This window comes from Colias eurytheme, chromosome 2, assembly GCF_061535395.1.
Source record: "Colias eurytheme isolate Ceu_HAF_F1 chromosome 2, ilColEury1 Martin Lab GWU primary, whole genome shotgun sequence".
Taxonomy (NCBI): Eukaryota; Metazoa; Arthropoda; class Insecta; order Lepidoptera; family Pieridae; genus Colias; species Colias eurytheme.
Genome location: NC_142981.1, coordinates 5997067 through 6013356, shown reverse-complemented (window position 1 = coordinate 6013356; position 16290 = coordinate 5997067). Strand labels below are relative to the sequence as shown.

The 16290-nt window shown below is 34.0% G+C and overlaps 2 protein-coding genes across 2 annotated transcripts in view; one reads left to right on the top strand and one right to left on the bottom strand.

Moving 5' to 3' along the window:
* The window catches only part of CadN (neural cadherin), a 233454-nt gene that overhangs the window by 193649 nt on the left and 23515 nt on the right, over positions 1-16290 (top strand). The gene's annotated exons all lie outside the window — the stretch shown is intronic.
* LOC149910381 (uncharacterized) lies at positions 7518-15125 on the bottom strand. The gene is made up of 2 exons (XM_090113174.1): positions 14697-15125; positions 7518-9513 (listed from the first exon to the last, which is right to left on the bottom strand). Exons 1-2 carry the CDS (start codon positions 14705-14707, stop codon positions 7842-7844), a joined length of 1683 nt encoding a protein of 560 aa, XP_089969300.1. The 5' UTR covers positions 14708-15125; the 3' UTR covers positions 7518-7841.

The following is a 16290-nucleotide window of genomic DNA, read 5'->3' as shown; positions in this document are numbered from 1 at the left end:
AAAATATTCATAGTTTATTGAACCAACTATAAATTTAGAGAAAAACAAATCTTTCGAAAAGTTTACACTTCAAATTCTTACTAAAATATCAAATAATATACAATTCATGCTCTATCATTATAGCGCCATGAATATAAAATTACATGTACGAAGTATACAGCGTTTACGGGTAACCTATATTGGAGCCAGAAAAAATATTTCCATTCAATAAATTATGAAAGATTGCAGTAATTGTAGGAGAAAGTTAATTAAAAATAATAAAAATCTCATCTCTTCTGCACCATATTTTTTCATAGTAAAAAAGGGTAGCAACTATAAATTATTGGGCATGATATTGGCTTCAGAATTGAAGTGGTCATTTTAAGAATTTATTGTGCTATATAGTTCATATTTCATTCCCTTTTGTGTCACGTTGTAGACGATTTTAGGGTTGAGCTAGCGCTTGAGCTGACGCTTGGAAATCCGGGGGAGACGAAACGTCTGCGTGAAATATTGCTTAGTCTAATGAGACTTGACTAGCCGTTTTATATGTATTTTATACGTGACAGTCGACCAAGCGTGAATCGGGTCACTTTCACACCTCGTCTACCATACATATATAAAAAATCTGCGAAAAATCTGCGTTTGGTTGAGTTACATAACTGCCCAAGCTGATAGTCTTGAATTTGAACGTATGATAAAGTTTACTTCAATAGTGAATAAGATTTTTATTTCAAAGTTACTCATACCTGTAGAGATTGAAATAATAATTATTAAAGCATGCATTATTCAGCTAACCTATTTTTCAAATGTTTACCTAGACTTCCTGCAAGTTTCTTGACATCAGGACAAGACATCCTACAATTGCTGTGCGATGCTAATTATGAGTCAAGATTTTTTGTTACTTACATATTATATAAAAAAAAAAATAAAGTATAAACATGATAGAAATAAATTGCCTCTTATCTACCTTCATTTATATACAGAACCTCATACAGACAATTAATTCTATACATTATATTTAGAATTAATATATTTTATACATAATATCTATTATTCGTTGTTCTCGACAGTGTCCTATGTATGTTTGCGAATTGATTTAAGGTGTGGTCATTTAATCGTTTAACAAAAGCAGCCTTTTCATTTATAACGCGCATTATTCGCGTTCAATTAATTACGCCGAAATATATATGAAGTAAAATAAATACGTTTGCCACCACAAACTTATTCATAAAGATAAAATATAATTAATGAATGGCTTTCGGGATTGATTATATAATAATTTTATAATTTTCATAATAATTTTTAATGCGATGCAAATAATAATAGCATGTTAAAGTGCAAATTAAAATCGAAATAATTAATTTTTCACTGTGTTTTCTTTTCACGCGCGTTCAGTTCACGGTATTTGCTTTGTTATAATCTTGTTAGGTGCATTATATTATGAAAGCTCTCTTCATAAATATAAATAATAATCTTACAGTTTTTTTGAGCTTTTTTCCTAACTAGGAGTATCTATATAGATTTGACATTGGGGAATTCCGTACATTGTGACGTCAATACATAGAGAGGCCTTTTACTACTGTTATATTTAACTATTATTATAGAAAGAAAACAACCTTGGCGAAACACACTTCCAAACTTATTTATACTAACTAAATGAATATTTAGTAAAACATTTTATTCAACGAGAAAATGTACTTGCTACATTTTATTGCTGCTAAATAAACATAAATAAGTCGAAAATCCTTTACTGCAATAATATTGGTATTCAAAACTAAAAGCTTCGAGACAACACACTTTATACCCCAATTCACCTCAGCTTAATACCGCAGGTGAATTGGCTGGGATCCAGAACCAACACTATTTCTACAACTTAGAATCTATCCCTTTTAGTTATTTACGAGATGTGCGACTTTCACACAATCCATTTTAATCGAATAATCTTTAAAATATTTTAGATCCAACCGTGATACAATTTGGAATTATTCCATTAATCTCAAGTTGCTACGGCGAAGCTCAAAGGAAACGTTATTAGAAATCTATGAATGTGAATCGATGTGTTCACGGAGTCAAACATCGATTTATTTTAATTTCAGCTCCGATTATTTATATTGAATTTATATTAATTAATTTATATCGATTATTTATATTGGCAAAAAGGATAAGGTACAAACGCGAAAAACGGTTCTAGCTAAATTAAATTATACCTAACTTAAATCGTGTTTAATCAGTTTTCTGAAATATGTACCTACGCGACGGGTGTCGGTACACCATAATTTATGTTAGAGAAACACATTTTATATTCAAGAGAATATTTCTGGACCAATTTTGAGAACGACCTTGCCCCAGAATTATTTTATCGGTCGACGAGTGAAATAAGGCTTACCTACGTTTAACTTTCACTTTTGGGTAAATAATAAATTCGAAAATAATTTAAGAAGTATAATTTTTCGTTTTCTTTGAACCTGCTTTCACACTAATAAAAAATAATCAATTGATGTTATAAAAATGCTTAAAATATTTATTTTAATTAAATAAATTGGAAATTGTTTACAAAAATAAAAGAAAAGTATGTTTTGAGAAGAACTGTTTGAAAATGCCAGAAAAAGATTTTTATACTTACTTTTTATTATTCAAACCAACTCTCGATATCAACGACAATAACACCTCGCAAGTTAAAAACATCAGCCGTTTGCAAAGAGCTTGTTAAAGTAATATATTCAAACATTTGTCGCTGTTGCATAACAACAATAGTAAGCCATTAGTTCAGATTATTTAATATCGATTACGCAATCCAAATTCTAAATCAATAGTCGTTGTCATTCAGCTGCATGCGACCTAAATAAGACCATTCAGCCCCGATGTCATCATTTTCATATAGTGAATTAATTGCGGAAAACTCAGTTGATTGGATAAAGGAGTTACATGTTAAGTGCTAAACTACGATAAGGCAGGAGACAGTGCACTTAGCTTACGAGCGCTTACTGGTAATGAGAAGTGACATGCATTCAAAGCATTCGCTATACCACAGTCTCGGTTTAAATGGATGCATTTTCCGCGCCAACAAACAACAACATTGGTGTTCGAACAATGTTCTTGATGTTCCAATATGAGAAATACAAAGTTTAAGCCCCAGAAATTTTTCACAAGAACTTCTTAATGAAATATCTCGGATTTATTTTGTAATGCACTTAAAATGCAAAGCTGAAATGCTATGCAATTTTAAAGCTGGGGTTGCTTTGTGCTTAGTCACGTAAAATACACTACTATAATCGTTTTTGTTGTGTAAAAAGCGTTACAATATAATTCAATTTAGCAAGCGCAAAGTTGACGACGTAAAATGATATTTACATTCTAGCAACAATATAGCGGTCTAGGAACATTATCTCCCTTTTGTACAGTGAATAGCTAATATCCACTTTACCTATTTATAAAATCTGTGTTATATGGTGATTTTATGTCCTGCTTTTATGCTAGATCTACCCTACAAGTACAATCTTATCCGTAATAACTTCAACAATATATCGGGTAATAAACGTAAGAACTCATTATATTTGTCGTTTTTATTGAGTTAAAATGATACTACTATTGTTGAATATGCAAATTCAAACTTATTTAATGCTATTTGATATTCATTGGTAGGTATTTCTCGTATTCGGTTGATGTTTTTGGAAAGTTATTTTTGTTGTTACAATTCGTCATGGTTCTTTATTCCTTTATTACCTTGTTTTTGAAGTTACATTTTCCTCATTTCCCAGTCGTTCTTTGAAGATGCTATCTTTGATTTTAGGGCAGCATTTGAATTTGTTTTAAAATTATGTTTCAAAATCCCTCGAAAAATATTTTTTGAAATTACATTAATTACGTTTTACATTTGTGTTTTGCACGCCTCATAAGCGAAGCGTTGAGGTGGGTACTACTGTCACTTCGCGCAAAACATCTGATTTTTCAAACTTAAAATGTCTTTATGTATCATACATTGCACTTGTAAGATAATACATACACACACATATTAAGAAAAAACACTATTTTTAACGTTCATGATATTTTTGATGTCATTTTTGTTATTTAAACTAGTTAAAAAACAGTTTAAAAAAGTTCTGTCTTGGACGTCCGTGTGTCTGTATGTGCGGATCCTTTTTCTTGTTAACACGATAGCGACCGAAATACTTTACTAATCGAGTCTTTTTTTTTCTCTTACGCTTGAGTATGCTCAGGAATAGAACCCTTTCATTTTTCAGGGTCTGATTCGATGTTGTTTAATTGTTATTAAATAAACAAAAATAATAATTAATAAATATTTATTAAAAAAAAATTATGAGGCGTGCACTTTTGGATTTTCCAAATTATTTTTAAGTTATATTTAACACCAACATTTTCATATTTTCTGCAAAGTATAAGTAAGTATTAATATGAAGCTTACACTCGCGTATGAGGCACATTCTAATACCCATACATTTTCTAAACCGTCGCAGATCTCTTAATAGGAAAACTGTGTACGTTTGAAAAACCACTCATCCTCCTTTTTATATTATTCTTTACATGAAACATTATATCAGATAGTATTTCACTCCAAATGTGTTTATATAACTTATAAAGTAAAATAACTATAGTGACCTTACACAACATTAAAAGTAGTGGGTGGATAAAGTAATAAGTCTTTGGAACTTACCTCAACCGAAGCAACAGCAACATTTCTATATTATTATTATACAACGTTATAGCGAAGCGATACATCCTTTGTACGAAGTGCATTCCCAGCAAATCGTTCTCCATCGGCCAAAGAAAGTATGAGTGCGCAGTCGATGTATTGCAATATTGAACATAACTCTATCCAACATTGCTATGCGATTAGAATTTAGGAATTTAGTTACGGTCGTGGACACAATTTGCACACGAGCCATGATTGTTTCCGCGGCGAATACCACGTGATAGGCGTAAAACTCGAATGTAATGGCAGCCCGACACGTTCCGATCCCAAATTGTTTAATAACTACCCTCACGCCTACATACATTTGCAAATTAAACTTGCAACAATTTAATTAGGTTATCTGTCCGGTTATAACTTGATATATCCTTCTTTGTTTGTTTGTTTAACTCGGTCTAGTTAAATTCAAACATTTGTTAGTTTAATCGTTTCTGTTCTTGTTTATCTTTCGATGATATCGTTTTATAGAACTTTACTTTAGAATTTTTAACAAGCATTTTCTATACTGTCCAGCACTTTAATAATTAGATACCAAATTGATTAACATATTCTTCTTTACGCCAACATTTCTATTTTAATATTCATAAACCATACCGATATTAAAAAGCAGTTCAGAGAGGCCATCAAATTATATTAATATATTACGTTTTGTGTTTCGTTTTATAAATATTTATATTAAAATATTTATCTTTGAAAATGAATTTTAATTTTCCCTTAAATTCAAGCCACGTCTGAAACTCTCTGGATAATCTTGATTTATACGTAAACTAAATCCGTCCATTAATGTTCCGTCCTAAACTCCAAAAGTATCTTATTTCAATTTAATTGCAGACGATCCGCGGGTTCATATGTTGAACTACTACAAAATTATGTTAATTTTCGTCGGCAGCTGTATACCACATACACTAGTGTATGTGTGAAGTTAGGTACTAAATTTGTTTATGTATTAATTGCTCAGAGTAATTCTCTATTGAGATTTGAACTCGGAACTAGCTTTCACATACATATAATTTGGGTGCTATTGTTTACCACACTAAACTTTCCAATGCAAATATAACTGATGAATTGTGTGCACAAATTCAACTCAGTAATGAGATATGTAATCAGCAAAGTGCGTTACCTAATACATGTTTGTCCATAGTAATTTGCAAGGAAATGTGTGTTTACTGGGATTGCTTTTGTCGGTGCGACAATATTATTAATATTAATGCAATATACGAATGTATTCGTACTCGTTTAACACTTCTAAAGTCATGAATTATTCACGAAAAAGTAAGTTGGTGCGCTGTTACCATAAACAACCAGAAATAGGTATGAATAATGTACTTCTATATAATATATTGCCTATGAATACTGACAGAGATAAACATAGGTACATACAGGTATCGATGTGACAAACACTTTTACGATAATATTAATGTAACGATATAAACAAGTTGTTACTTTACCGGTTTAACTATGATTTACTGCAATCGTAATAGGGTTTCATGTGCTTATTTCACCGTTAAATAATTCTCAACCAAGAACATTAAGAACCTTAACGTTTACCTTAAGATGGTTAAACTGAACATTAAGAAATAGCGAAGACAAACATTAAAAACAGGAAAGGCTTGCCATTTAAAAAGCGAAAATAAACTAGAAAGTGACAATTTAATTTGGACAAAGCTTTACTAGCGTTCCACAGGAAAGGAATGTGAGATACAATAAAAAGTAATGATGCGTACGGAAGCCGGATTGTAATGTAGCTCCTTTCCCTGTAGGTACATTGCCACACGGCTCATTGATCCAATTCCCCCGAAAGTGAACCAAAGAGTAGTTGATGCAAACGCGATGAGCCGATCATATTTAAATTTTCCCAATGGCACCAGCCCAATGTACATAAATCATAGGAACCTTCGTTCACACTTCCCCTTGAATTTAAATAGGCTCCCATGCACTATCTGCTGATTTACGGCCTACTTCAGGAATGGTTTTTCTTTGATTTATTTCGCGACCCGCACGAAACTTATTGGGACACGTCTGATATTTATAACATTCCCAGAGATCTTAATTAGCAGAAGAAAGGATACGTGTATATCTTCGGACAAATTATGGTAATCGCATTCGCCGGTACCTACGTATTAATGGCTTTCTACGCGAATTGCGACTTATTTAAACGGCTATTAACAGCTCTCTGTGTAACGCGAAGAGATTTACGTGAAAACCCTTGCATTACACAGGTGATTTCATTCATTATTCTTCATTTGAGTGAACTTAATTAATTCAATTAAGGCCTTCAGAAACATTTTTTGGATAATTGTGAGCTCTCATGATTTCACTAACTTGATACCTTTCGTTTTCAAATTGTTCATTAAATTCAACGTGTAATAAAAAGGAAAATAATAATAAAACAGTATCATTATATGTATGTAATTATACTTTGCTAATTTGCTGTCATAACATGTACAGGCTGCTTTTACAAAATGATTACGTTTCTAATTTTATAAATTAATTTCGTGTTAATAATTTATGTAAAACTACCAATTATCGTAATAACGTCAATTATGAAGAAATATACGTGCTTTTAAGTAAATATTGTCTAATCTTATATATAAAAATGAATCGCAAAATGTGTTGGTAAGCGCATAACTCGAGAATGGCTGAACCGATTTCGATAATTCTATTTTTATTATATTCCTTGAAGGACGAGGATGGTTCTTATGTAGAGAAAACGTAAACATGTACCACGGGCGAAGCCGGGGCGGACCGCTAGTGTAAAATATAATAGTAAATATTTCCCAGATCGGAAATAATTTTTGTTGTATTCTTTGTCAGACAAAAGCTAATTATATCGACCGGCCCGCGAAGGCGCAAAAAAAACCGAAATTTACTTATTAATAATTTATTGTAAAAAAAATTACATGATAAATTATTCCTAACTTAAACTATGTCCCTCCCGTTCAATGTTGGAACAAAGAGTGCTCGTCGTCCACGGCGGAGCAGCTACAGCGTCGCGGTGGCGATGATTGCCGCAACACTCTCTGGAATCGCAGGTGTGCGCGATGTCGCAATGGCTAACAGGTGCAAGTCCTTCTTGGGTGGCCCCATGCATCCTCTAATAGTTAAGGCGTGTATACACAGTACATAACACCTCCCTCCTGAAGTTCAGCGATTATTGGCGGGCAAGGCTCGTTAATATCGCTGAAATTTCACACTCCGCCGATTGATGTTCTATTTCTTCTCTTTGATTACCATGAACACTCGTAGTAATAGGCTTTGATGTACGCACTCTCCGTACGACGTACCATGTCACTAGGGCAACTGCACTCGTTATTAATATAACATATATCGGTATGATGGAAGGCTGCATATAGAGAATCTCGTATCCGTTGTTGGTACTGATAGGCATTTCCATTGATATAGCTCTGTTACTAGCGTGTAATTTATCCAAATTTATCGAATTCAACTTCAGAACTTCTTCATCTGTATTATATTGGCTGGAATCTGGCAGGTTTGCAATTTTCATTATCTGTCCTTTGATATGGTCTTCTCGATTGACTATCTTGAAAGCCTCCGTTTGAAGAATGCAGTTTTTGGGTATTGTGGCTAAGTAGCTTCCTTTAATGACGTCATATTGATCTTGCGAGCATGATAGGTGAATTTTTGATGGCTTGGGGAAACTGATGACGTAGTGGGCGTCGTCTAATTTTTCTAGTGCGGGTGCTCCGAGCTCCACAGGCGTGAAGAGACAAGATGCGACGACTCGTTGCGTGGTAATAAGGTGATACACGCAGTCATTTTTGGATCGATGATGGTTCAGCTTGTCCTCACATAGATACCCTAGGCCAGACTTCGGGCATTCTGCCTCCATGTACATAAAATCCTCGTCGTGAATTGCCACAAAAGGATAGGGTGGAATTAGGACTTTACTATCTTTATTAGGAACTATGGATAATTTAAATAATTCAAAGGTAGCAGGAAGGACAACCGGGAACATAAAAACTATAACTATATTTCTATTACTATAATAATAGCCTAGTTTAACTAAATCAAAATATTCTCTATAATTAACTTGAGGGATTTGATCTTTGCCATAAAATTTGTTTAACTTATTTAACATTTTTTTTAGTGAATTTGAATTGAACATAAGATGATGCGTACTTTTCGCACGAATAAAACCTAATAAATTTTCTAATCTATGTAATTCCTCAGATATATCATCAATGTTATCTGATAAAATTGCTACGCGTTGAATTAAATCGATGTATATAGTAATGTTTAAATTATTTTCCTTTAAATCATTTATAGCTATTTCAATTTTTTCCTGATTTTTAATTAAGTTGTTTAAAATGTCAGATTGTTGGTTTATCCAATCTTTACTGAGGCTTATATGATTATTCATTTCTGTGACCAATCTATTTTCATTATTTTGTAATAATTTAATTGCGGTATCATATTTAATTGCATCCGTATAGTCTAGGTTACCAGAAATACTTTTTATTACTGAACCTAAACCATCTATGAGACCTCTCTTTTTGCGATTGGGTTCAAAAGTTTCTAACTGATTTGATAATTTAATAATCTTATAATGCAGGTGTTCGATATGTGAATTATAAAGCGAAAATAATCTATCGTGCAAATTAGGTGTTAATGAATTTAATTGATCCTTTACTATGGTTATACTATCGCGAATATCTTTTAAATTAATAATTTGCAAAAATGAATGATAATGAGTGACAATTCTTGCAGTTCCAATATTAAATGGTAGTATACCGGGTCCATCATCCAAGCTACTCAGGGTGGGATCCTCCGCTTGAATCAGGCACAGGATCAGAGGAAGGATTCTGTAACAATTTAGGTACCCTCTTAAGCCTAGATTTAGCAACAGCGCCATATTTCTTCTTAGTATAGATATGAATAGGTAAATCGCGTAAAGTGCGTAAAACGCAGTGCGGTCTTTTGCCGTCTAGCCCTAGGATTTCTTACAAAAATTTGTTGATCTGGATAATACTGTATTTCGGGTTCGCGGTTCCTATTAATGTTTTCTGTAATTTGAGTACGGCGTTCCAAAGACGATTCATTAATAATTTTGTATACTTTGTGCATACTATCGCGATGTTCTTGCATATATTGCTGTAAGACGTTTTCTGATAGATCTATATCTACAGGATCGCGGGGATCTAAATGACCGGTTATAATGTCAAGAGGCCTGCACTTCGTGAAACTGTGGATCGAACTATTATAGGCAAGAACAGCGTACGGCATTAAGTTAATGATTAATTCACCACGTCGTTCAAGTTTTAGTAAACGTATATGTTCTAATAAAGTTGAGTGAAGCCGTTCTACCATACCATTTTCGTTAGGTGCATGAGCTAATAACTTATGGTGATTTATTCTATGAAGTCTTACAAATTCACTGAATATTTGGTTCGTGAATTCAGGACCTCGATCCGTTACGACAGTCATAGGTAAGCCATGATGTGTACTAAACGTCAAAAGAGCCTGAACTACGCTTATCGCGGTTGCGTCTTTTAAACAATATGCTTGAGCATACTTAGAGAATGCATCTATTATAGTGAGATATTTCTGAGAATCAATACTAAGTAAATCGAGATGTACTATTTCAAAAGGCTTTGTAGGAGGAACTACGATTCGAAATTTTGGATTTACTGGAATTCTATCATATTTTCCTTGACCACATATGCTACACTCATTAATATATTTAGTTACAGCTTCCTTCATTTTAGGCCAAAAGTATTTCCTAGATAAAGATAAATGAGTTTCGTTAATTCCGCGATGGTTAGTTTTGCCTTCATGATAATTTCGTATTATTTCCTGTTGCTTAAAGTAATCTTTGACATTTTGCAATTCTAATTTTGTAAGAACTAAATCCATACATGAACTTTTAAAATTAGCCTGTATTATTGGAACTATAGCACACATAGCATCAGGGGGATGAACTAGAATTGCAGTTTTTATCTTAGGATCTACATATTTTTTAATAAGTGAAACTATTTCACTATCAATATTCGCTTTGTTAACATTAATATCTATCTTAGTATGATTTTCAAAAGGTTTTGAAATTATAGGCTTACTCGGTACTCTATCTATTAAAGTAATAACTATCTGTCTCTTAAATTTATTCAACGGGTGATCTGTTATAGGTACATCTAAAATTGGGTTCTCCGCGTCAGTATGAACTGTGACGGTGTCGGAACTTGCTGTAAGAGTACCTGATTTTGAATGTGCAGTAATCGTACTTGAATTTGAATTAACAGTAATTGTATCTGAACTTCTTCTTATTAATGAAGGTGTTGTTTCTGTTGGATTAACCGCTAAAGAATCTGTTTCCTCATTGTTAATTTGAATACGCGATAAAGCATCGGCGTTACAATTTTGCTTTCCCTGCTTATAAATTACAGTGTAATCGTATTCGCTAAGTTTGAGCCTCCAACGTGTGAGACGGGAATTAGGTTCCTTTAAATTCATGACCCATTGAAGGGGCCTATGATCAGTCATAATTTTAAACTTTCGACCAAAAAGATAAGGGCGGAAATATTTCGTTGCCCAGACAATTGCTAGTAGCTCCTTTTCAATCGTACTATAATTAATTTCGCTACTATTAAGTGTACGTGAAGCGTACGCAATTGGTTTATCGGAACCAACGGGGCCTTGAGAGAGTACAGCACCGATAGCTAAATTCGACGCGTCAGTTGTAAGAATAAATTCTTTATTGAAATCAGGATACTGAAGAATTGGATCATTCATTAATAATGTTTTACACCTATTGAAACATTCAATGTAATCTTTGGAAAATGTTATCTTTGAACCTTTTTTTAAGCATTGTGTCATGGGTTTCGTGATTTTAGCGAAATCTGGTATGAATTTCCTATAATAACCTAATAGACCTAGAAATCGTTTAATGTCGGTTGGAGTTTTCGGAAGAGGATACTTTTGGATGGCAGATATCTTATCTGGGTTAGGCTTTATCCCATCTTTGCTAATAATGTGACCTAGATACGCAGTTTCGAGTTTAAGAAATTCCGATTTATCCATCTGTATTTTAAAGTTGGATTCGCGCAATCTCTGAAACACTTTTCCAAGATTAACGATATGCTCCTGTAAAGAAGTGCTAAACACTATTATATCATCTAGGTAAACTAGACAAATAGAATTTTGCAAATCTCTCAGTACATTATCCATTACTCTTTGAAAAGTAGATGGACTATTCTTTAGACCCATGGGCATTCTTAAGAATTCAAAATGACCATGTTCTACACTAAAAGCAGTTTTTGGAATGTCAGCCGGGTTCATTTCCACTTGATAAAACCCACTTGCTAAATCTAGCGTTGTGAAGTATTGACAGTTACCCAATTTATGTAAGACATCTGTGATATTAGGAATCGGATATTTGTCATCCAAAGTTTTCTCATTTAACTTTCTAAAATCAACAACTAAACGCCATTTAACTTTGCCGGAGGCATCTGCCTTTTTAGGTACTACCCAAATAGGAGAGCTCCATGCTGAATCTGATGGTCTAATAATACCTTGTTCTAACATCTTACTTATCTGATTCTGTACTTCCTGCCTATGAATAATTGGATAGCGATAACTTTTCGTATAAACCGGTATTTCATCCTTAGTTCTAATAGAATGTTTAATTTTATTCGTAAATGTTAAGTTTTCTCCTTCTATATAAAATACATCCGCATACTGTGTACATAATGACTCTAAATTTAAACGTTCCTCATTATTTAAGTGATCAGTACGCAAGCGAGATAATACCTGTTTCACACGGTCGGACGAACGTTTGGTGCGCGTGCACTCGTTATTATAAACCTCGGCACATACCGGTCGATCCATTGAAAAAATTACGTCATTACGGGTTGGATTAGAAATTTCGACGATAGCGCGATTGCTTTTCGCCTTCGTTAAACATTCAGAAATATGACAATTACATATAATTTGTTCCGGTATAATAGCGTCTCCATTCTCAACATCTACGGGTAATCTAACTAATTTACTACTTCCTGCGGGTATGACGTCCTCATAAAGATTAGCGTTCCGTGAGTCATATACTAATAACCGATTCGTAGCATTGCAAGTATTTAAAGTTTTAGTTTTATAATTAATGGATGCTTCCCATTTATCTAACAAATCTGAACCTATTAAGCCGTCGAAATAATTGTGAAATTTATAAACGAAAAATGTGATATCGTCAGGGTCATTAAATTCAGGAAAACTAGGTAATGTTATAGAATAATTATTACGTGTTACAGCATGAACATTGCTTACTTCAAAGGGATCATAATTAAGAGTAACGTCAGGAAAATATCTCTGTACTGCATCGGGGCTAAGAAAAGATTGGTTAGCTCCAGTATCAATTAACAATTTAAGTGGAGGATTACGAATTTGAATATAAGGAAGTTGACGTTGCGTGTGTAGATTTAATTCTATTTTGGTTTTTCTAATTTTTGGTGGATTCGGAAAATCCTGATCGTGTTCTGAACGTACGTCACACGTTTCATCAGAATTTTCAGGTGCGTCTGTCTGTTCGTAATGTACATAAGGTTCATATTCCGTACAGTAATATTCATTATTATAATAGTCATCTTCATAAGGATATAAATCGGTACAGTAATAATCTTCGTCACCTATATATTCATTATGATTCATCTCCCTAGTCTTAAAATAATTACTCGGGGGTGGATTGCCAAATTTTGACCAATCATGAGCGCGTGCAAAAGGTGTCGGTGGTAAAGTCTTTGTCACGTAATGGCTAACGCCACTCATAGGATGCGGTTTCGGTTGCGCAGGATGTTTAGGCTGTAATCTGAACGTATTGCTCTGTGGGTTATAGTTAGGGGGTGCAGCGCGGAAAATTTGCATAGTACGAGTAGGACGTGCTGGTCCGTATGGTTGAATAAAATTTGATGGCTTAAATTGCGGTCTAAACGAATGTATAGGCTGTAGTTTAGAAGAGATAGGTTCACTAAAATCATTATCATTATGTCTATAAAACGGTTCATGCGAGTACGGCATTCTAAAAGGTACGTGGGGTTTCCTATCAAAAGTTTCATTACGTTGTTGAAGGTATAAAGTGCTTTGTTCTTCATTAACGTATTCTAATGCCTTTTCAATGGTTGCGGGGCGCATGCAACGTATGCGTGAGCCTAACGGATCTCTCAAACCACGTAGGAAAGCCTGTAGTGTTAATTTTTGATACAGGTCCCTTTTTGCCTCACGAGTAGTAACGACTGTTTCATGTAATGCTATATACGTCATTATGGTACTAAAAAGATGCTGACATCTTTCATAGAACTCTTGAGGAGAGCTACGACCTTGCGTTAATAAGGCTAAATCGTTATAAAGGGCGGTCTCATCTCTATGGTCAGAAAAGTTATTAACTAATACGCTTCTAATACCGTGCCAAGTAGTAGGTATACCATTTGCATTAATAACTCGGGCTGCGGGCCCAGTAACTTTATTTAAAATACCATTACATAACGCGGCAGTTTTTAAAGTATTTCCGGGATCTTTATCTATAAATTCCTCAGCTAATTGGTCACTTAAATGTATAAATCTTGTTAAAACGTTAACATTACCATCGAATTCTGGCAAAAGCCTAAGTGCATTAAAAATTTTATCCAAATCTGACATTTTAAATATCTGTATTACCTATATAAAATATATTAAATTTAATTAAATTTATTTACTTCGTTAAACTAATATAAAAAATTAATAATCTTTACCTAATATATTTGAATTATAAAATGAATTAATTCGTAAAATTCGAAAATTAATCAATTCGTAATTAATTGATATTTAAATTTATTAATCTTTTATCAACCTAATATCTATATATTTGAATTTTACAAATTGATTTTGTAAAATTCTACAATTAATTCTCGATGAATTAATATATTTTAAGCCTACGCACTACAGTTCCTCGGTTCCCGTGAATGGATAATCTAGGAAAACTTACAATCTAGGAGTGGCAAGACACTAAGAGAATTAGTGTACTTACAGGATTTTCATTTCGGCCTTTCCTGCAGTATCAATGTTTGGATACCCTTCGCGTTGCGGCGGCCAATGGTGTAGGTTCTGGATCCCCGTCGTCGTCCCTCCGATGGAATAGCGGTACTCGATGCTTGTAGTTTCGCGTTCCGAGAGACGGCTCTCGAGGATTATCCACAAGACTGCGCCAATTATATCGACCGGCCCGCGAAGGCGCAAAAAAAACCGAAATTTACTTATTAATAATTTATTGTAAAAAAAATTACATGATAAATTATTCCTAACTTAAACTATGTCCCTCCCGTTCAATGTTGGAACAAAGAGTGCTCGTCGTCCACGGCGGAGCAGCTACAGCGTCGCGGTGGCGATGATTGCCGCAACACTCTCTGGAATCGCAGGTGTGCGCGATGTCGCAATGGCTAACAGGTGCAAGTCCTTCTTGGGTGGCCCCATGCATCCTCTAATAGTTAAGGCGTGTATACACAGTACATAACAAGCTTTTAAATATCAATTCCCACAATAATCAAATCCATATTTATAATAACAAATATTCAACTTAGATAAAGCCCGAAATGACAAACGTTATTTCAATCCTAATTTCTATATTACCTAGGCAGTCGATTTCTCTCTGTAAATATGTACCTATCTAGCTTTTGTGTTAGTGGTAGAATATTAAATTAACATCTTACAAACAAATGAAATCTTTGTCAATTATGCTATACTAGATTTCCGCCCGCGGCTTCGCCCGCGTTTCCAAAGGAAAACCCGCATAGTTCCCGTTCCCGTTGGATTTCCGGGATAAAACCTATCCTATGTGTTAATCCAAGTTACCCTCTATATGTGTGCTAAATTTCATTGTAATCGGTTCAGTAGTTTTTACGTGAAAGAGTAACAAACATCCATACATCCATACATCCTTACAAACTTTCGCCTTTATAATATATATTAGAATATTAGATAAAGTGCAGATAAAAATCGAAGTCGAAGTAGAACACAACAGACGCCCAAATATCCGGATGTATTTGCGGAATATTGTGCGAGCTGGAAACCGAGTTGCGCGAGGGGCTCTGCAAATAGGTATATCTCTGTAATATCTCTCGTATGTGAAACGGTCTATAAAATCTAAATAAACATTTGCGGTCAGTTGAAAACTGAGCAATTCAAAAAATTCGCGAGTGAGTTTAGTGTTCCTGCGCGAATTCATCACTTATGTAACGACATGAAAACATCGGTGTATGTTACCCCAGAGCTCCTGGCTCGTGTCCAACTAACTGTTATTTTGACTATTTGGCAAAAAGCTGCTTTGTAAAACGTTTAAATCAACAGGTCAAAATGAATCGGAATTCAACCAAATTTGCGTGCTTCACTCAATCAAAATATTATGAGTTGGAGCCTAGGGTCTCGTATTGGGAAATATGAGCCTAAAACAACGAATTAATATTCTCCTTGAACCTTGGATTAAATAAACTGTTATGGTGCTTTGTCTTATCTTGATTTTGGGTTAAGTTTATGTTACGCCATGTATTTTATGTATGGAATTCTAGTACAGCACCTTTGCGTTGGGTCGCTAATGGCCACTATTATAGAGGTAGCTATAAAGTGTG